Source organism: Rosa chinensis, chromosome 1 (assembly GCF_002994745.2).
Source record: "Rosa chinensis cultivar Old Blush chromosome 1, RchiOBHm-V2, whole genome shotgun sequence".
NCBI classification, from domain to species: domain Eukaryota; kingdom Viridiplantae; phylum Streptophyta; class Magnoliopsida; order Rosales; family Rosaceae; genus Rosa; species Rosa chinensis.
The window spans coordinates 43971558-43988357 of record NC_037088.1 but is presented as its reverse complement, the minus strand read 5'-3'; the positions used below and the strand labels follow the sequence as shown (position 1 = coordinate 43988357).

The following is a 16800-nucleotide window of genomic DNA, read 5'->3' as shown; positions in this document are numbered from 1 at the left end:
AAGTAATCATTAAGTTGTGTTTAATTAATTTCTTATAAAATATTTTTTTTGATCAAAAGATGTCAGCCCATTATATAGATTCAGCAAGTAGTACAAAAACGAAACACCTTTAACGGGTTGACAGAAAGAATCGTTCCTTAGAAAACCCTAAAACCTATTTTGAAAACAAAAATAAGACCCAGGATGCCCCCAATACACCCATCTTTTAGAAAGTCCATGCACCATTATTCGAAACAAAAATCAAAATTCTTCTAAGCTAATAAGTAAAATGATCCTCAAAGAATTTGATCTTTGCGACGCAAAAACAAATTTAAATAACATTGGGAAGAGGAGGTGAAGACTCCCTTTCCATACCTTCTTCCTTCTCCAATCCGTCTGCCTCAGTACTCTTAGTGTTGTTGGTAGTACCTACAGCACCAAATTTGCTAGAAGAATCAACATGGCTCTTCCATTTTCTAGGTTTTTTCACCTGCAACTCCATCTCCAATGCACGAGCAGATTTGAGTTTATTTTTACTTCCACGCAGGCGCCCTAGCTTCTTTTTCTTTGGCGACACTATTATTTTACCATTCTTGTGTTATAGCATCAGAGTTATATTTTCATCCACCTGCAATTCAGGAGTTGGGAAAGCCAAATACTACTTACCAGTGTCAATGAGCTCAAAAGCTGCTCTACGCTTTGTCCCCACTAATGCAACATTAGACACCTACAACACCAGATTAGGTTTCTTCTCCACCTTCTTTGCAACAGGCACAACCTACAATGGCATCATCTTGTTCATAGGATTGGGACCAAAGATGCCCAATTCTTGAAAAAAATCACATCACCAATGCTTGCAAGAACCTATTCAGTGCAAATGAAGACTCCAGCATTCTTGGACCCAAACGTCCCTGCACCTCACAGCGATGCATGGAATCCTACAATTCCATGCAGGCCGTCACTCACCGATGCTCTCTCCTGAGGCAGAACCAGTTCCATGTTGTCCCCATTCCCCTCAGCATACACCACCAGACCGCTCGGTGGAGTAGACCCAGACCCTGACCCGGTCGACCTATATCCAGCGACAAACTAGCCAACATCGGCCTATGCTGCAATTCTTCCTTCTCCTTCACCAAAAAACTATCACAACCTACTACATCATGCTCAAACAGCCCGCATTCCCTACAAAAACTCTTAACCTTCTTTTAGATAAAAATGATTTCAGGTTTAATCAAGGAAGATAACTCAAAGAGCATCTAGGTTCAAATCCTTCAACGAGTGTCAAAAATCAACCTAAGTCGCTACTCTTCCTCCTTGCGATGGGGCGCCGGCTGATCGAAGCAGATCACCTGACCAATAGAGGAACCAATCACAGTTAGGGCCGCGTTGTTTCTGAGAGCCACTGGCAGCCCTTTGACCACCGCTCATGTCTCCATCTTCCACAACGGGACAGCCCCCACCGAGTCAACATCATCATAATCGTCAACCACAAGCATATTATTCCTATAAAACCAAGGTCCACCATGAAGAGCTCGATTACGATCTGCTTCACGATCAAATTGAAACAGAAATCGATCTCTAGTATCATGGATAGAAAGCCCAGATTTGATACGCCAAATCGAAGGAATGATGCCATTGAAGCCGTTAAACCTAGCCTTGGGTCCAAGCAAGCGACTAACCATATACCAGTGGTTGTCTTGCAATGTTGTCTTCCTTGTCGAGCCAAGCGACACGCAAGCGGAATCAGAAGGGTTGAAGGCTACCATGAGGCTAGCAAAGGCATCCACCATGAGATTTAGGTCAAAGTTTGGGAGGTTTTGTCGAAGAAGAAGTTTTGCGAGAAACCCTAGCAGAGAGAATGGATATGTCAATCCAATTTTCTTATTAAACTATGGTAGAGTGTATAGACAGGGACAAGCCTATAAAACCCACAAGGATAGTAGGACTAGCTAAAGAAAAAAAACAAAACAAAAAACTGCCAACATGGCCTAAAGGATAAAACTAGCCCAAGGCCAGGCTGACCCGAACCAAACCTATCCTACCACCAGAAGCACGAATGGCACCAGCCACAACCTTTGTCATAACTTTCCAAATCTGCCAGCGACCCCATCGATGCTGTCATCTTGAGAACGTCACTGAATACTCTTCAAACCCAAACCTGACCGAGACAAGGTCGCTAGCGTACCAAGTCGAGCATCATGATGTCGCCAACACTCGAGGAACCACCACCAAACTCCACGAACTGTGCCGCAATCGCCCTCGCCGCCATTAGGATCGAAAGGAGCCGACCAACTGATGCAGAACCTCCCCCCAACCAGTGTAACCTTCGAGCCACAAACAAGGCTTGAAACCACACTACCCGTCCGGCAGTCACATCGCAAATCAGCGTGGCCAAAGGTTGATACATACGCAGGTCACCGCTGGACAAGCTCTGTGCTAGACTTAGGTCTGGGCGTCTGGATCCGAAGAACCGAACCGGACCAAGTAAAAAAGACCGAATCGGTTTGGTTTTAATATGGAAATTATCGGTTCGGTGCAAAGACTGACCCGAATGTATGTAATCGGTTCTATCTCGGGTTTCAACAATTCAAAGACCGACCCGAACCGAATTGTGTCTCATTTGCCGCTTGTCATTCTATGATTGGGTGATATAATAATATGTTAAATATTAAAAAAAAAAAATTATAAAAAAAAAAACCTAAGACCTAACCCACCTAAGTCATCGAGTCGAGACTAACCCGATCAGCCGATCTCAGCCTCCCTCCCTTCTCTCTCTCTCTCTCTCTCTCTCTCTCTCTCTCTCTCTCTCTCTCTCCTCTCTCTCTCTCTCTCTCTCTCTCTCTCTCTCTCTCTCTCTCTCTCTCTCTCTCTCTCTCTCTCTCTCTCTCTCTCTCTCTCTCTCTCTCTCTCTCTCAGCTCTCCGTTCACCACCAGCTTGATACCAGCTCCTCCGCCATTCTCCGTCTCCGGAGGCGTCTCTCTCTCTGATCTCAGCTCTCCTTTCGCCACCAGCTCGATACCAACTCCTCCGCCATTCTCTGTCTCCGAAATCCGCCTCCGCCAGTGAACCACTGGACGCAAAGCTCCAGAAATTCGCCGTCGCCAACGCCCGACGATCTCAGAGAGAGCTCTCGGATCTTCAATTCCACATGGTTTCAATGTAATTGTGAGTTGTGACTTTGTGTTTGTGAGTTGTTGGAGTTTGACAATGTAATTGTGAGTTGTGACTTTGTGTTTGTGAACTTTGTGAGTTTGTGTTGTAAAATTTAAGTTTGATTGAACATTTGAAATTTTCAATGTTTGAACTTTGAATAGGCTGTAATGTTGTATGATTAGTTATGTTAATGAGTTTGTGAAGTTGATATGCATCCCAGATTTCCAGGTGCCAAAATGAGTCTGGCAGTTTTGCCAAAAGTCCAAATGAGTTTTTGAAAAATTGGGAAAACAACAAGCTCAAGACTATCTGGATTTTGGGCCCGAAAAGCCTGAAAACCGAACCTACCCGTTTGGAATTGATTTCTGTCGGATTCCATTTTTGAAAAAGCTCGAACCGAACCGATTATTTTGGGCTCGGTCTCGGTTTTACCAAATTTCGGGCTCGGCCCGACCTAAGCCCAGGCCTAGCTAGACTTTGAAAAATTGATGACTAGAGTTTTTGGGAGAACTTGGGGGCTAGTGCTAACACGTTGCTCTAATTAAATTACTAATGAATACAGTGACATATACTGTAATTCTTGGTCTCCAAGTAATTATTAAGTTGTGTTCAATGAATTTTCTTACTAAATATAAGTCCAAATAAATTCTACAAGAAATCAGTCATACTCAGCAGAAAAGAGCACACAAATAATTTCATACACATGTATAATAAAAAACCATAATAGAGACATGGCCAGAAATATATGACCCAAAATTGTACAATGAAAAATAACAGTTTTGATTGACATTCCATGTGAATTGTCATAATACACTATGCACTACATTTTATTACTTAAAAAACGCTAGCTACGCGGATCAAATAATCCAATCCGGAAAAGAACCTAATTAATTCCAAACACATTGAATGGCCAATTGCACAGTTTTTATTAAGAAACCAAACAGTAACAGAGAAACTTCACAATAGAAATTGTGTCCAAAATAACTAAAACAATTGATGGAAACCCAATACTAAAAATCAAAAATCAAATTGATGAATTAACCCCTAACCCCCCCCCCCCCCCCCCCCCCCCCCCCCCCCCCCTCCCCCAAATCTCTGAAACAAGTCTCCTTTGTAATTTTTTTTTCCTTCGGAGACAAAGAAAAGGGACTTGTTACTTGTGTGGAAGCGCCGCTGCATAGTCTGCTTCCGGCAAGTCTCTTCAAGGTGGTGGGCGATCAATAGAAACATCATGTCAAGCTTGTCGATCTAATCAAATCTGAAAATTAGCTTGACCTCTTCTGTGTTTGGATAATGATAATAAGTATTGTATAAAAAGCAATCTGCATTGCCAACGTCATTGTTTTTGAGATCTCTCCAAAATACTCTGTATGCTTGTATAGGTTTTGAGAGCAGCGACTTGTCTTTATATAGAAGTTGATGATCACAAAACGATCAAGATCTACCATTAAGGATTCCGTAATCCTAAATCTGTAAATCATATCAAACTTTATTAGTTTCCCTAATAAATAGGTTTCTAGAATCTACCAATGATTCAAATCAGAATCTTTATACTTGGTCCTTAGGTAATCTTCAGACCTTTGTTAATAAGGAATCCTCATTAGTACCCATGGGGTTTGGTCCAGTGGTAGCGAGCTGGTCCTGCATGTTGGGCGAACGCTACAGTGATATTCCTGGTAGTAAGGAGGTCACTGGTTCGATCATCCGCATGTGAAAAACACTCTATGGGGAGGGGTCTTACCCATGTTGCTCTCAGCCCCGGAGTGGTAGTCCCACCCGACCATCATTTCTGTAACCCAAAAAAAAAAAAAAAAAAAGGAATCCTCATTAGTATCGTATGAAGGCCCAAAGTAGTCCTAGTCCTATGCATGACTATTTTTGACACTGTTAGAAACGCTTTCACACAATCAAAAACGTTTTTGACATCCTTTAACAAAAAGCCTCAAAAGCCCTGTGTGAAATTGAGATGTTGAACCACGTTTTAGTGGCTTTTGAAGAAGTCGTGGTGTGTTTATGAAAAGAATTTTTTTTTTTGGTTGAGATTAAAAGAAACACTTTAATGAACCAACTAAAACTAAATAAATGTACTTCTAACACAATCATTTTTAAACTGACTACTCTAATTTGATAGAATGAGCTATCCTCCATCAAATCAAATGTCGAGATTAAAACAAACACTTTAATAAACCAAATAGAAATAAACAAATGTACTTCTAACACAATCATTTTAAACCGACAACACTAATATGATAGAATGAGGTATCCTTCATCCTCCATCAAATCAAATGTCACATCAATTGGTGTCAAAAATGCCAAGTGACAGTATATATATTTTTTTATAGCGTATCAGAAATCCAGTTTTAACAGAGAAAAATTCTTGCATAGAGGTTGTCACACCACGTGACGGTGCAGCCCTCCAATCAGAAGAAAGAAATTTTTTTCATTTTTTCGAAACTGTCCCTGATTTTTAATATGAAATACCCAAAATACCCCCTACTTGGGCACTGATTGAGCCGCCATACTGCCAAGTGGTGCGGGTGCCGTACGAAAGTCTCTCTCTTTAACAGAACTAGTTTGAAATTAGACTAACATACTAAAAGTCCAACTGAAAAAAGAAAAGAAAAAAGTAAAAATAATTGTAAAGGTGAGACTAAAGTATTCATTGTTTACGGGAGTGTATTCCATGTACTATCAGTGTATGGGTACTTGCAATATGAATGGATGTAATTTTTTTGATATTAAAATATATAAAGGAGTGGATTAGATAAATGACTGTTATTTTTTTAGAGATAAAAATAATCGTCAATACACTTATATTGTAGGTGCATACAATCCTCTCCACATTGTTTACCAAAAAAAAAGTATTCATGAATTGCGGCCAAATTTTTAAAAAAAGTGACAATCATGCACAGACAAGGCACATAACTAATGGCACTGTCAAAAGAGAGATACTGCATGTGATTTGTTGGGCCTTATGGCCTAGAAAATGTTACGAGTACGGCCAAAATATGGGTCGGTTTGGCACTTGTTGCTAAAACCCCTTATTATAGTTATAGTCCCCTAAATTAGTACAAGTCCCTAACTTGACAAAAAAAAAAAATTAGTACAAGTCCCTAAAGTCCAGGCACGTTTGCTTTCCGTTTTTCAAAGTATTTCTGTTCCTCCAATCCTCCCTCTCAATTTCCTTAAACACTGGTCATTCGCATGCAAAGATTTTTGCGTTAAAAGTAACGAAAGCGCGTCCTTTTACACTGCTCAATCATCACAGTTTCATTTTTGTTCTTAGTATATGTTTTTTCTACAATACACAAAGAATAACATAAAGTTCCATGCTTGTTGAGAATGTGAGAGTGATATTTCTCATTTATTGTTGCATTTTATTGCTTGTATAATCAGAATACGTGGTATCTTTTCTTGCATTTAGAGTTTTGACTAATGGTTTTATTTGTTTAAAAGTTTATTTAGTTACTTATACTAAGTGAAGTTGAGATCATCTTATAAGTGTTGAGTCATTTGCACCGTCGGTGCATATAATAATTTCCAGACTTTAGTTACTTCTACTAGGTAAAGACAAGAACCAAGGTGTAAACTTGCTTCCTAGGCGGAAAAAATAAAAGGTGTAAATTGCTTGGATAATGAAAGACCTACTCACCTAAGGGATAGTTTTAAAGAGACTGTGAGGAACAAGTGAATCTGACGGCTTAAAATAAATGCATAGTTTTAAGTTGTTATAATTTTTACTTTTATATTTAATACATGTAGTTGAAATGCATTTGTTATTCATAGTCCCTTAAAACAGTCCCTTAAGTTGGATAATGATGCATTATGTCGCGTCTATGAAAGTGAGGCATTATTTATTTTTGCTGCACTGATTAAATTAATGTTTCTGCTTTTTTTTAAATTAATTATTTTACAGTCCATACTCATTTAGTCATTTTTTCTATTTTTGGTTGAAATTTTTATAAATATACAAAATTTAAGTTATTAAAAAAAGAAAACATAGATTGTGAATTGTAAAATGAGGAGTGTAAATTTCACCTCCTAAATAAACCATTTAAATACGTAATTTCAACCTAGATATAGTTAATGGGAAATTCAATATTTTCCAAAATTAAAACTACCCAAAAAAATCCAAAAAAAGGAGAAAAATCTTCAATGCTAGGTGTCTACTCATTTTCCAAGCCACACCCAAAACCAGAAAAATCACTTATTTCCTAAGCTATCAAAAACAGGTGTTGTCTTGCAATCTCCCTAAATAGCGGTTGTTCTTGGTACAACGTAAAATAGGTGAGAATGACATTTTCGTAATTTGAAGAGGCAACTTTAAGTTAAAAGAAAAAAAGTGTCTGCGACTCTCTCTGTCTCTTCCCACAGCACTGGGCCCCAGTAGGCCCCACCGTCCATCACTATCCTCCTTTTCTCCCCAAAGGCCAAACCACTCGTCCTTGTTCTTCTTCTCCTCCTTCACTTTGAAACCAACGAGAGCGAGGCCCCTCCCTCCCTCCCTCCCTCCTGTTCAACTCTCTCTCTCTCAGTACAGCTCAGCTAATAATGGCGTACCGAAACGGCGTCGCCGCCAGGGGCACGGTGAAGCTGGATCGCCCCGTCAGCTTCAGAACCTCGTCGTCTTTCAAGTCCAAGCTTCCTCCCTCTCCCTCTCCCGCCTCTGGATCCGCTCTCCGCCGCAGCAGTCCGGCCTCGTTCGGCTCCGCTTCTAACAAAGACGATCACGCAGGTCAGTCAGCTTGTTCCGCTCATTTCAAAGTCGAAGTGTTGGTGTTGGAAATGATTTTTTTTCGAATTTGGATTATTCGTTTTGGTTATGTAGCTCAGATTCGTATTTGTGAAATGTAGGATTGTTATGTGTAAGAATTGTTGAGTAATTTGGTTATTGTGTTGAATAGTGCCGGGAAGAGTTAGAGTGGCTGTAAGATTGCGACCTAGAAATGCGGAGGAGTCGGCTGCCGACGCAGATTTTGCTGACTGTGTGGAGTTGCAGCCGGAGGTGAGTTGTTTATATTTTGTTGCCATGGCTGTTTTTGAACTCTAATTTGTAATGCTGGTGGTTTTTTTTAGTTTAGCTTTTCATTTAGAGCTGCTGTTTTGGGATACTTCAGTTGTGAGTGAACTGATGATGGTTTGACATTTGGTTTACTTCAGCTTAAGAGGTTGAAACTTCGGAAGAACAATTGGGACACTGACACCTACGAGTTTGATGATGTGCTTACTGAATATGCGTCGCAGAAGCGCGTCTATGAAGTTGTTGCTAAGCCTGTTGTGGAGGTATGTTAATCTATTATATCTATTTGTTCAACAATACGTGTATTCTTACTACTCTATTTTCTTGGGGCGTGGTGAAAGACTAAAAATGACATGTTCTGAAACCCCTCAGACTTTGAGAGAAGAATGTATTAGTTACTCCCATACACCATCTACTTGATGCCTCTACTATCCTTCATTATTGGGTCTGTAGTAATTATTCAATATGTCTCATAATGTTTACGTGGACTTGACCTCTTGTGATATTTTCCTACAACCTTTTATGTGACATTGCAGTAATTTTTTATTTTGGTCTTGTAGAGTGTTTTAGATGGTTACAATGGGACCGTGATGGCTTATGGTCAGACGGGTACGGGGAAAACATTTACTCTTGGGCGACTAGGAGAAGAAGATACATCTGATCGTGGAATCATGGTTCGTGCAATGGAGGACATTTTAGCTGATATATCTTTAGAGACTGATTCTGTCTCTGTCTCGTATCTGCAGGTCTGCTTTTATTACTTTTCTACAGATTTACTTTTCTATATTCAAAGTTTATTTTTTGTTCATAAAATTTAACATTGGTTCTCTGCCCAAAAATGTGTAGCTTTATATGGAGACCCTCCAAGACCTGCTGGATCCAGCAAATGATAATATTCCCATTGTTGAAGATCCAAAAACTGGAGATGTTTCAGTACCTAGGGCAACTGTTGTAGATATCAAGGACCAGTTAAGTTTCCTGGAGCTGTTAAGAGTTGGTGAAGCTCATCGCATTGCCGCTAATACAAAGTTGAATACTGAATCTTCTCGCAGTCATGCGATTCTGATGGTAAATAATTGACTAGCTATTGCCTATATGCTTTTCTCGTACATATAACTATTATTTTAAATCTGACGGATGAAAGTATCATAACTTCTTGCCAGTGACCTGTTTGCATGATTTTGAATCAATAATTGGAACATTGATGCTTATAGTTTCCTTAGTGCAGGTAAATGTTAAGAGGTGTGTTATGGGAAGTGAAGATAATGTTTCGAGTGAAAATGGTGATCCTTCTCACTTGACCAAGCCTTCTAGACCACTTGTTCGGAAAAGCAAACTTGTTGTTGTAGATTTGGCAGGTTCGGAACGCATCCAGAAATCAGGTGGCTATCCAACTTGTGATCTTCTACCAGTCTTTTAAATTTTTTACTGTATCGGAAATGTGGTGTTTGTTAGTTTATGTGTAAATTGCATGTGTATGTGTATGTGCTTGTGAGTATTTCCACAAGTCAATTTCATCAGCTGCTTCTTCATATCTTTATATTATGTTCTGTTGCTTGCCACTTGCTGGAGGTTGGGACGAGTGGTGCAAAATTTAGCTGCTCAGTTGTTTTCAAATGGTTTAAATCACCTACTTATAAGTTGCATGGCTAAGATCCTGATAGTTTTATAGTTAGACATCACGTTTCTATAGGTTTTCCTGTTGTTCATTCGCTTCAGTGTTTGATGTGTCTTTTACTTGGGTATTTGGTGCAGGAAGTGAGGGACATATGTTAGAGGAAGCCAAGTGTATCAATCTGTCTCTTAGTGCATTAGGGAAGTGTATTAATTCTCTAGCCGAGAATAGTAGCCATGTTCCATTTCGTGATTCAAAGCTTACAAGATTGCTTAGAGATTCATTTGGAGGTAAGAACCAAGATGTCTCTTGTATCTCTGCTAACTTGATGTCAGCAGAGTAATGAAAAAAAAAAAAACATTTGATGAGTCTCTTTTTTTACAGGATCAGCGAGGACTTCACTAATTGTTACCATTGGTCCTTCTCCACGCCATCGAGGAGAGACTTCAAGTACCATACTATTTGGGCAAAGGGTTAGTTCTAATATTTACAAGGGCCACTAGCTGTTATGAGTTGTGCTCTCAATATAAGAATACCATTATGAAGTTGTTTTATGTAATTGTATTAATAGTTAATTAGATAGGGTCCTATTAAAAAAGTTTAATTAAATGGGCACTATTGGTATTATTAATAGTCATGCATTCTGTAGAACATTATAAAGCTACTTTCTCTTTTTATTATTAATTTTTTTTAAGAAAAGAAAAAAGAAAAAATTACTGAATGGATTTGCAATTTTCATTAAGTTCCTGTCTTTTCTGTACAAGCAGTATTTTTTCTAGTAATAACCTGGAAATCTTTCGATAGTTAGTATTTCTCAAATGTTTGAATATCAATGGATCTGGTATTTCATTGTTGGCAGGCTATGAAGGTGGAAAATATGTTGAAAATAAAGGAAGAGTTTGATTACAAAAGTTTGTCGAGAAAACTTGAAGTACAACTGGATAAGCTTATTGCAGAAAATGAAAGGCAGCATAAAGCTTATGAGGATGAAGTTGAAAGACTAAATGTAGAAGCAGAAAAACGTATTTCAGAGGTTGAGAGAAACTTTGCTGATGCATTAGAGGTTTGTGGAGCCATTTATAGATAGACTGTATAAATATTTAGAACTGTTTTCTTCTTTCCTAAAGTATTAGATTTCTTTTGAAGTGCTCTTGGTGGAAAATGGTACTGCTCTTTTTATATTTTTTTTACCTCCGAGTAATGTTCTTCAACCAGTCATCCAAACCTTAAAAATTGCTCTAAAAGGGTAGCATTGTTTGGCATTGTTATTTGATTCTCTCATATTCCATGCTCTTTTCACAAAATTTTTTTGATTCACTAATTACTTTGTCTCTGGTGTTTGATTTTATTAAGTGTTTTCCCTGTCTCTGTAGAAGGAGAGGCGAAAATGCCAGATGGATTATATGGAAGCTGTTAAGAAGCTTGAGGAGAAGTTGGTGTCAAATCAGAAGCAAGGCCAGGAGGGCCTGGTCAATGGTAAATGCAATGGAGAGGTAATCTCTCGAAGAATCATTATGTGTTATGATATGTTTTCTTGAAAGACAGTTTTGAATTCAAGCCGACAAGTTCTGTGTTGAGTGTTGTTTTATTGTCTTCAACTGTTGGCATGAAGATCAGATAGGACTCTTTTACACTTTCCTTTTTTTTGCATAGGGATTTATAGTTTCCCTCTCTGGCATATGGAATCTATGCATACTTAATATGCATTATTTCTTAAGCAGTTTTGTAGAGTTGGAGCATGACCGTCCAAATTATTCTAATATACAGAATATTCTTGAGGTTCTATCCATTCAGTTGTTTGGTCCTCTACTAAGATACCCATATCAATTATCCTACAGAAAGAATACATAATATAAATTTACATTCATGCACTTTGATCTACGTTGAAATACCAGCTCATCTGTTGGATATAATTTTGTTGCATGCTGCACATATAACATCTCATTCCACAATTTAGTGTATCTTAGACACTCTGGTACCTAATTTATCTAAATATCTAGGGTGTTTTTTGGTCTGTGGAACTTATTTCCTGCTTCTTTTTATTTATGTATATTTTATTATTATTATTATTTCTTTATTGGTACAATGATTTTATTTAATATTATTATTATTATTTAATTTTTTTAGTAAAACCAGAAAAGGGCCTTCAGAAACTGGTCAGCTCCTGTTATTATGAATTACTTTTTTCATGAAAACGGGATTGAAATTGGGCCAAATTATAAAATGGACTTGATGAACATTGGAACTTATAAACCTTGGTAGGAAATAACTGGATTCTCGTCTGTTCTCCTTATAAACACAATTCTCTTTGCTTTCTTTCTGAACATTGATACTTAAGGTGAGCTGATGCTCAACCTTACCATCACTTCAAGCACTTCTCCTCTACTGCTACAGTTTCTCTATACCCTTGTTTCAGTAAGAATGAGACTGGGTGCTAGTAAGAATAGGATATGTTCGTACTAGTGTATTAAATTGTGGGTTTACTTGGATGTTGGTTGGTTTGGTGGAGCATTTTGAGATATGTAGATCTGTGGATGTGACATTTATGGGATTTGGCATGTGACAAATAGAAATCAGTTAATTTTCTTGTGGATTGCCTTTCAGGAAGTGAGTGAGGTGCAAGAGTTGCTCCAAAAAGAAATTCACCTTCGAAAGGTGGCTGAAGAGGAGGTGGAAAATCTTAAAACTCAACTGGGGCTATTTACACAATCAGAAGTATGACTTTCTTTCCTAAACTAGCATCATCTGGCTTATTACAATTCCTAAGCATGGAATTAATTTTAGGTTTGTTTGTTTTTTTTTTTTTTTGGGTATACTAGGTAGGTGGAAATGCAGAGATTGTAAGGGTTCACAAAATTTTAGAGGAGGAGGCCCGGCATAAGAAGAAACTTGAAGAAGAAATCATTATATTACGTAGTCAGTTATTGCAATTGAATTTTGAAGCTGAACAGGTATGTAATTTATAGAAGTTTGAATAAAAGCTATTTGCGCATGCTTTACTAATATGGGGTTTTGCAATCTGTACGAAGATGCTAGAATAAGTACTTGAGATTTTACTATCACAAATATAAAAGTTGATGGTTTAGGGATTGTCAAGGTCTAAAATTTACCCAATATCCCTGAGGTTTCTGTTTTTAACAACTGATATTATACAAAAGTACACAACATCTTTTGTTCCTGTACATTTTAGTTATTCTTACAACATTTCCATCACTATCGTGTTCATATATTCGTCAATATCTCTGTGTATCAGACCCTCAATGTTTTGTTTCATTACCTATATTTTTAAGTCGTCCATCCTGCTAGGATTATCTATTATTACAACCAAGATAAAAAGTGTTGAAGATTGTGAGAAAAGGAGTATATTTTTCCAAGAATTGCTTTCTTTGAGTGCACATATAGTTACCTCACATATGTCTGAATATGAGTGAATAGCTCAGGTTAAAAATAATATATTTGTAACAAGTTCAGGAACTTTTTGTCTCACATTAACCTATAGAATTATCAAAAATATATTTGGAAGAATTTAATCTTGATATGCATTTGTAGATGAGGAGCTGTCTTGATAGAGGCGGGGCTGGAAATGGGTATAGTACTGCAGATTCTTCCATGTCTTCAGTCAGGCATTCTCATCCCAGAGATGTTGGAAATGGACAGAAGGCACCAGTTTCCACACTCTTTGAACAAGGTGGTAATTAAATATATGTAGAGTACAATAAGTTCACACATTTCAATCCAGTCATCTCATATATTCTTTTGTCATTCAATACAACAGTTGGATTGCAAAAGATTTTGTCGTTACTGGAGTCAGAAGATGCTAATGTGCGTATTCATGCTGTAAAAGTAGTGGCCAACCTAGCAGCTGAAGGTGGGTAGATCTCTGTGCCATGTACTTTTTATGTTGGCCAGTACCACGTAGATTTTTTTTGGTTTAGTTTTTTTTTTACGTTTTATTATCAAGATTAGGTGTTTAACTTTACTATACAGCTGATAGGTGGGGTTTTTATTGTCATCCGGTTCAACTATAAAAGGTGCATTGGAATGATGAACCCAGTAGCTTAGTTGCTACCCTGTTGCTTTTATATTTGTGGTTCTACAGTTATGAAAATTACAGAAAAGTAAATGCTTGCTTGGTCGAAAAGTGAGTTGTGCATTGTGCACCCATTTTTTATCGTGGTATAGTTGTACTACTAAGCAACGTTTTATCGTGGTATAGTTGTACTACTAAGCAAAGCCACAGCGCCACAGCATGGCTATATTTTACGTCTTTTTTATTAGTTTCTTATTACATCTAGGTGTGCTTATAGTGCCAGTTGCTCTCTGCAAATGCATTTCTTTAGGCTCTGAAAACAGTAAAACACCATTGGCAACTTAAGTTAATCTTCTGATTTGCATCTGTATTTTCCTTATCCAAGTGCATTTGAGTACTAGATAGATTTTTATATATTAGTTCTGACAAAAAAAAGAAAACATTATTATATAATAATGATGGATTTGGTAGACATTAAATTCCATTTGCTAGACAATAAGATATGCAGCGTGGTTAGAAATAGAAACCGACTGATATCACTAATTCATTACTCGACTTTTAGGAATATAATTTACTATCATATACTCTTTCCTTCTCTTAAGTTTTGTTTTGTGTTCTTTCCAAGAATTGATGTATCTTGTATTTCAAATGCAGAAACAAACCAGAAAAGGATTGTTGAAGCTGGTGGTCTTACTTCGTTGTTGATGCTTCTTAGGAGCTTTGAGGATGAGACTGTTCGAAGAGTGGCAGCCGGTGCAATTGCGAATCTTGCAATGAATGGTGATGGCTCAATGAGTTTTTTCTTTCTTTCTTTCTTTTGTTCTGAGAGTTGAGATACGTTATTTAACTTCCAAAGTTTCTTTGCTTCCTTTCTGGCATAGCAGAAGCCAATCAAGAGCATATAATGGTTCAAGGTGGAATCAGTTTGTTGGCCACAACGGCAGCTGATGCTGATGATGCCCAAACCCTTCGCATGGTTGCTGGAGCTATTGCAAATTTATGCGGCAATGGTATACTGCCTTATCTTTTCTTTATTTCCATACCCTGTGAAGAATGCTTGTGAGTCCCTAGGGCCCACAGTTTATATCTTGGTCTTAGAGGAAAAAAAAACCCTTGAATATAAGTTGGTAAGTTTATGGGCAGGCTTCAGAGGGACCCTTTTTTTAAAAAAAAAATAAAAAATTTGGTAAGTCTTAATTCTGTCTTGTTGCTTCACAATTTACACTTTTATGTTTTCATAGTTTTTCTAATCAACTTTTATTTGGTAATGTCCCACAGATAAGCTACAAACAAACCTACGGTCTGAAGGTGGTATTAAGGCTTTATTAGGAATTGTAAGGTGCGGGCATCCTGATGTCCTTTCCCAAGTCGCACGTGGAATTGCTAACTTTGCAAAATGCGAGTCCCGAGCATGTACTCAAGGTAACAACCTGTGTTTAAAACATGCCATCGCCAGTTGCTTCAAGTGTTTTCAATTGTTGCTATAATTAGCTATATCTGGTCAAAATTGGAATTTGATTATCTTCTTATGCCAAATGAACAAAGTGGTTGTCTTTGCTGACCTACTATAGGGTTTGGATTTCCATTCGATGAGGTTTCTACTTTCAGTGGTTTAGTATTAATATGCTGACCTACTATAGGGATAAAGAGCGGAAGATCCATATTGATAGAAGATGGGGCACTTCCATGGATTGTGCAAAATGCCAATGACGAGGCTGCACCTATCCGGCGCCACATTGAGCTTGCACTCTGTCACTTGGCACAGCATGGTATGTGTATTTGTCTTCTCCTGTACAATATCTTGAATATTTCACACATGCTCCTTACATATTGGGTATTTGAATCGCAGAGGTAAATGCAAAAGACATGATTAGTGGAGGTGCCCTATGGGAGCTAGTTCGTATTTCACGGGACTGTTCACGAGAAGACATAAGGAGTCTTGCTCGTCGGATTTTGAATTCAAGCCCCACTTTCCGTGCAGAACTACGGCGATTACGGATAGACTACTGATTGCTGTTGGGATGGGCTGCTTTGAATATATTTTGTCTCCACTTGGTGAGAGCAATGTACAGACACATTCATGATGCTCCTGTACAGGCCTGGGCAAGAATGGTGTCAAATTCTTCATGATCAGTTAAATCTCTCGCAATTTTGTGTAAAGTAAGCGGGGTTTAAGTTTATGTGTTCTTTAGCTCCTCTGTTTAGCTAGCAACTGTATTTGTTGTTGGTTATAAAAAAGGACAAACTAATGGAAGGATTTGTACTTGCTTGAGGGTGAGTCAAGTTTTCATTTAGATTTTCAGAGGTAGAAAAGCTCGAAAATGGCAGCACTCCTCCATGATGTATGATTTATTCTACTGTAAAAAAAATTGATGTATTATTTAATGGTATAAGCAATGATAATCGCCATTCTTTAGTTTTTTTGATAGTTGAATCTCAAGTATCATGGTCTGCTCAATGTGCAGTTTAGATGCATTGAGGGGAATAGTACTTATCCACTCGCTTTTTCTCTATTTCTGAAAATGTTAGCGCTCACTTTGCCTAGTGCAGTTGAGATTATTTGAACTTGGATGGAAAATATGAAGGATGATGGGAGAAATTTGCAACCAGTATAAGGCTTAGTTTGGAATTGCGCTGTGAGAGGAAACACTTTCGAACTTGCTGTGAAAAGAAGTAGCTGAGGTGTTCGGTAAACTGTTTTTAAAAGTGCTGTGAGAATGAAAAGCAATTTCTAGGTGTTTGATAAGTTGTAAGGTAAAAGTGTTTTGGCTGGGTATAATTATCAAAACATGTTAAGATATACTATTAAAATACATAATTTTGTTTTTATATGTATGTGTAACCATACCAAATAAAAAAATTTCTCATGTATTATCCTTGTACCCTTGCTTTGACCGAATAAAAGATTTAATTTAAACCCTTCAATATGCATTTTATATTTTACTATTTGGGTATCCACTTTCTTCTAATGTATGGCACTTGATCACATCGAAATATCGAAG

General features: G+C 37.8%; 1 protein-coding gene across 1 annotated transcript; it reads left to right on the top strand.

Moving 5' to 3' along the window:
• The first annotated feature begins 7601 nt into the window (after positions 1-7601).
• Positions 7602-16232, top strand: LOC112182062 (kinesin-like protein KIN-UB). Its single transcript, XM_024320493.2, has 19 exons — positions 7602-7868; positions 8038-8138; positions 8294-8416; positions 8714-8899; positions 9000-9221; positions 9382-9535; positions 9909-10058; positions 10153-10241; positions 10628-10831; positions 11142-11261; positions 12373-12483; positions 12588-12719; positions 13318-13456; positions 13544-13636; positions 14453-14578; positions 14683-14808; positions 15077-15220; positions 15439-15567; positions 15648-16232. Exons 1-19 carry the CDS (start codon positions 7685-7687, stop codon positions 15806-15808), a joined length of 2694 nt encoding a protein of 897 aa, XP_024176261.1. The 5' UTR covers positions 7602-7684; the 3' UTR covers positions 15809-16232.
• The last annotated feature ends 568 nt before the right edge of the window (positions 16233-16800 follow it).

Coding starts and splice junctions, on each gene's coding strand:
- LOC112182062 (XM_024320493.2), top strand. CDS start 7,685: ATGGCGTACCGAAACGGCGTCGCCGCCAGGGGCACGGTGAAGCTGGAT. Junction 8,139..8,293: donor GTGTGGAGTTGCAGCCGGAG/GTGAGTTGTTTA, acceptor GGTTTACTTCAG/CTTAAGAGGTTGAAACTTCG. Junction 11,262..12,372: donor ATGGTAAATGCAATGGAGAG/GTAATCTCTCGA, acceptor ATTGCCTTTCAG/GAAGTGAGTGAGGTGCAAGA.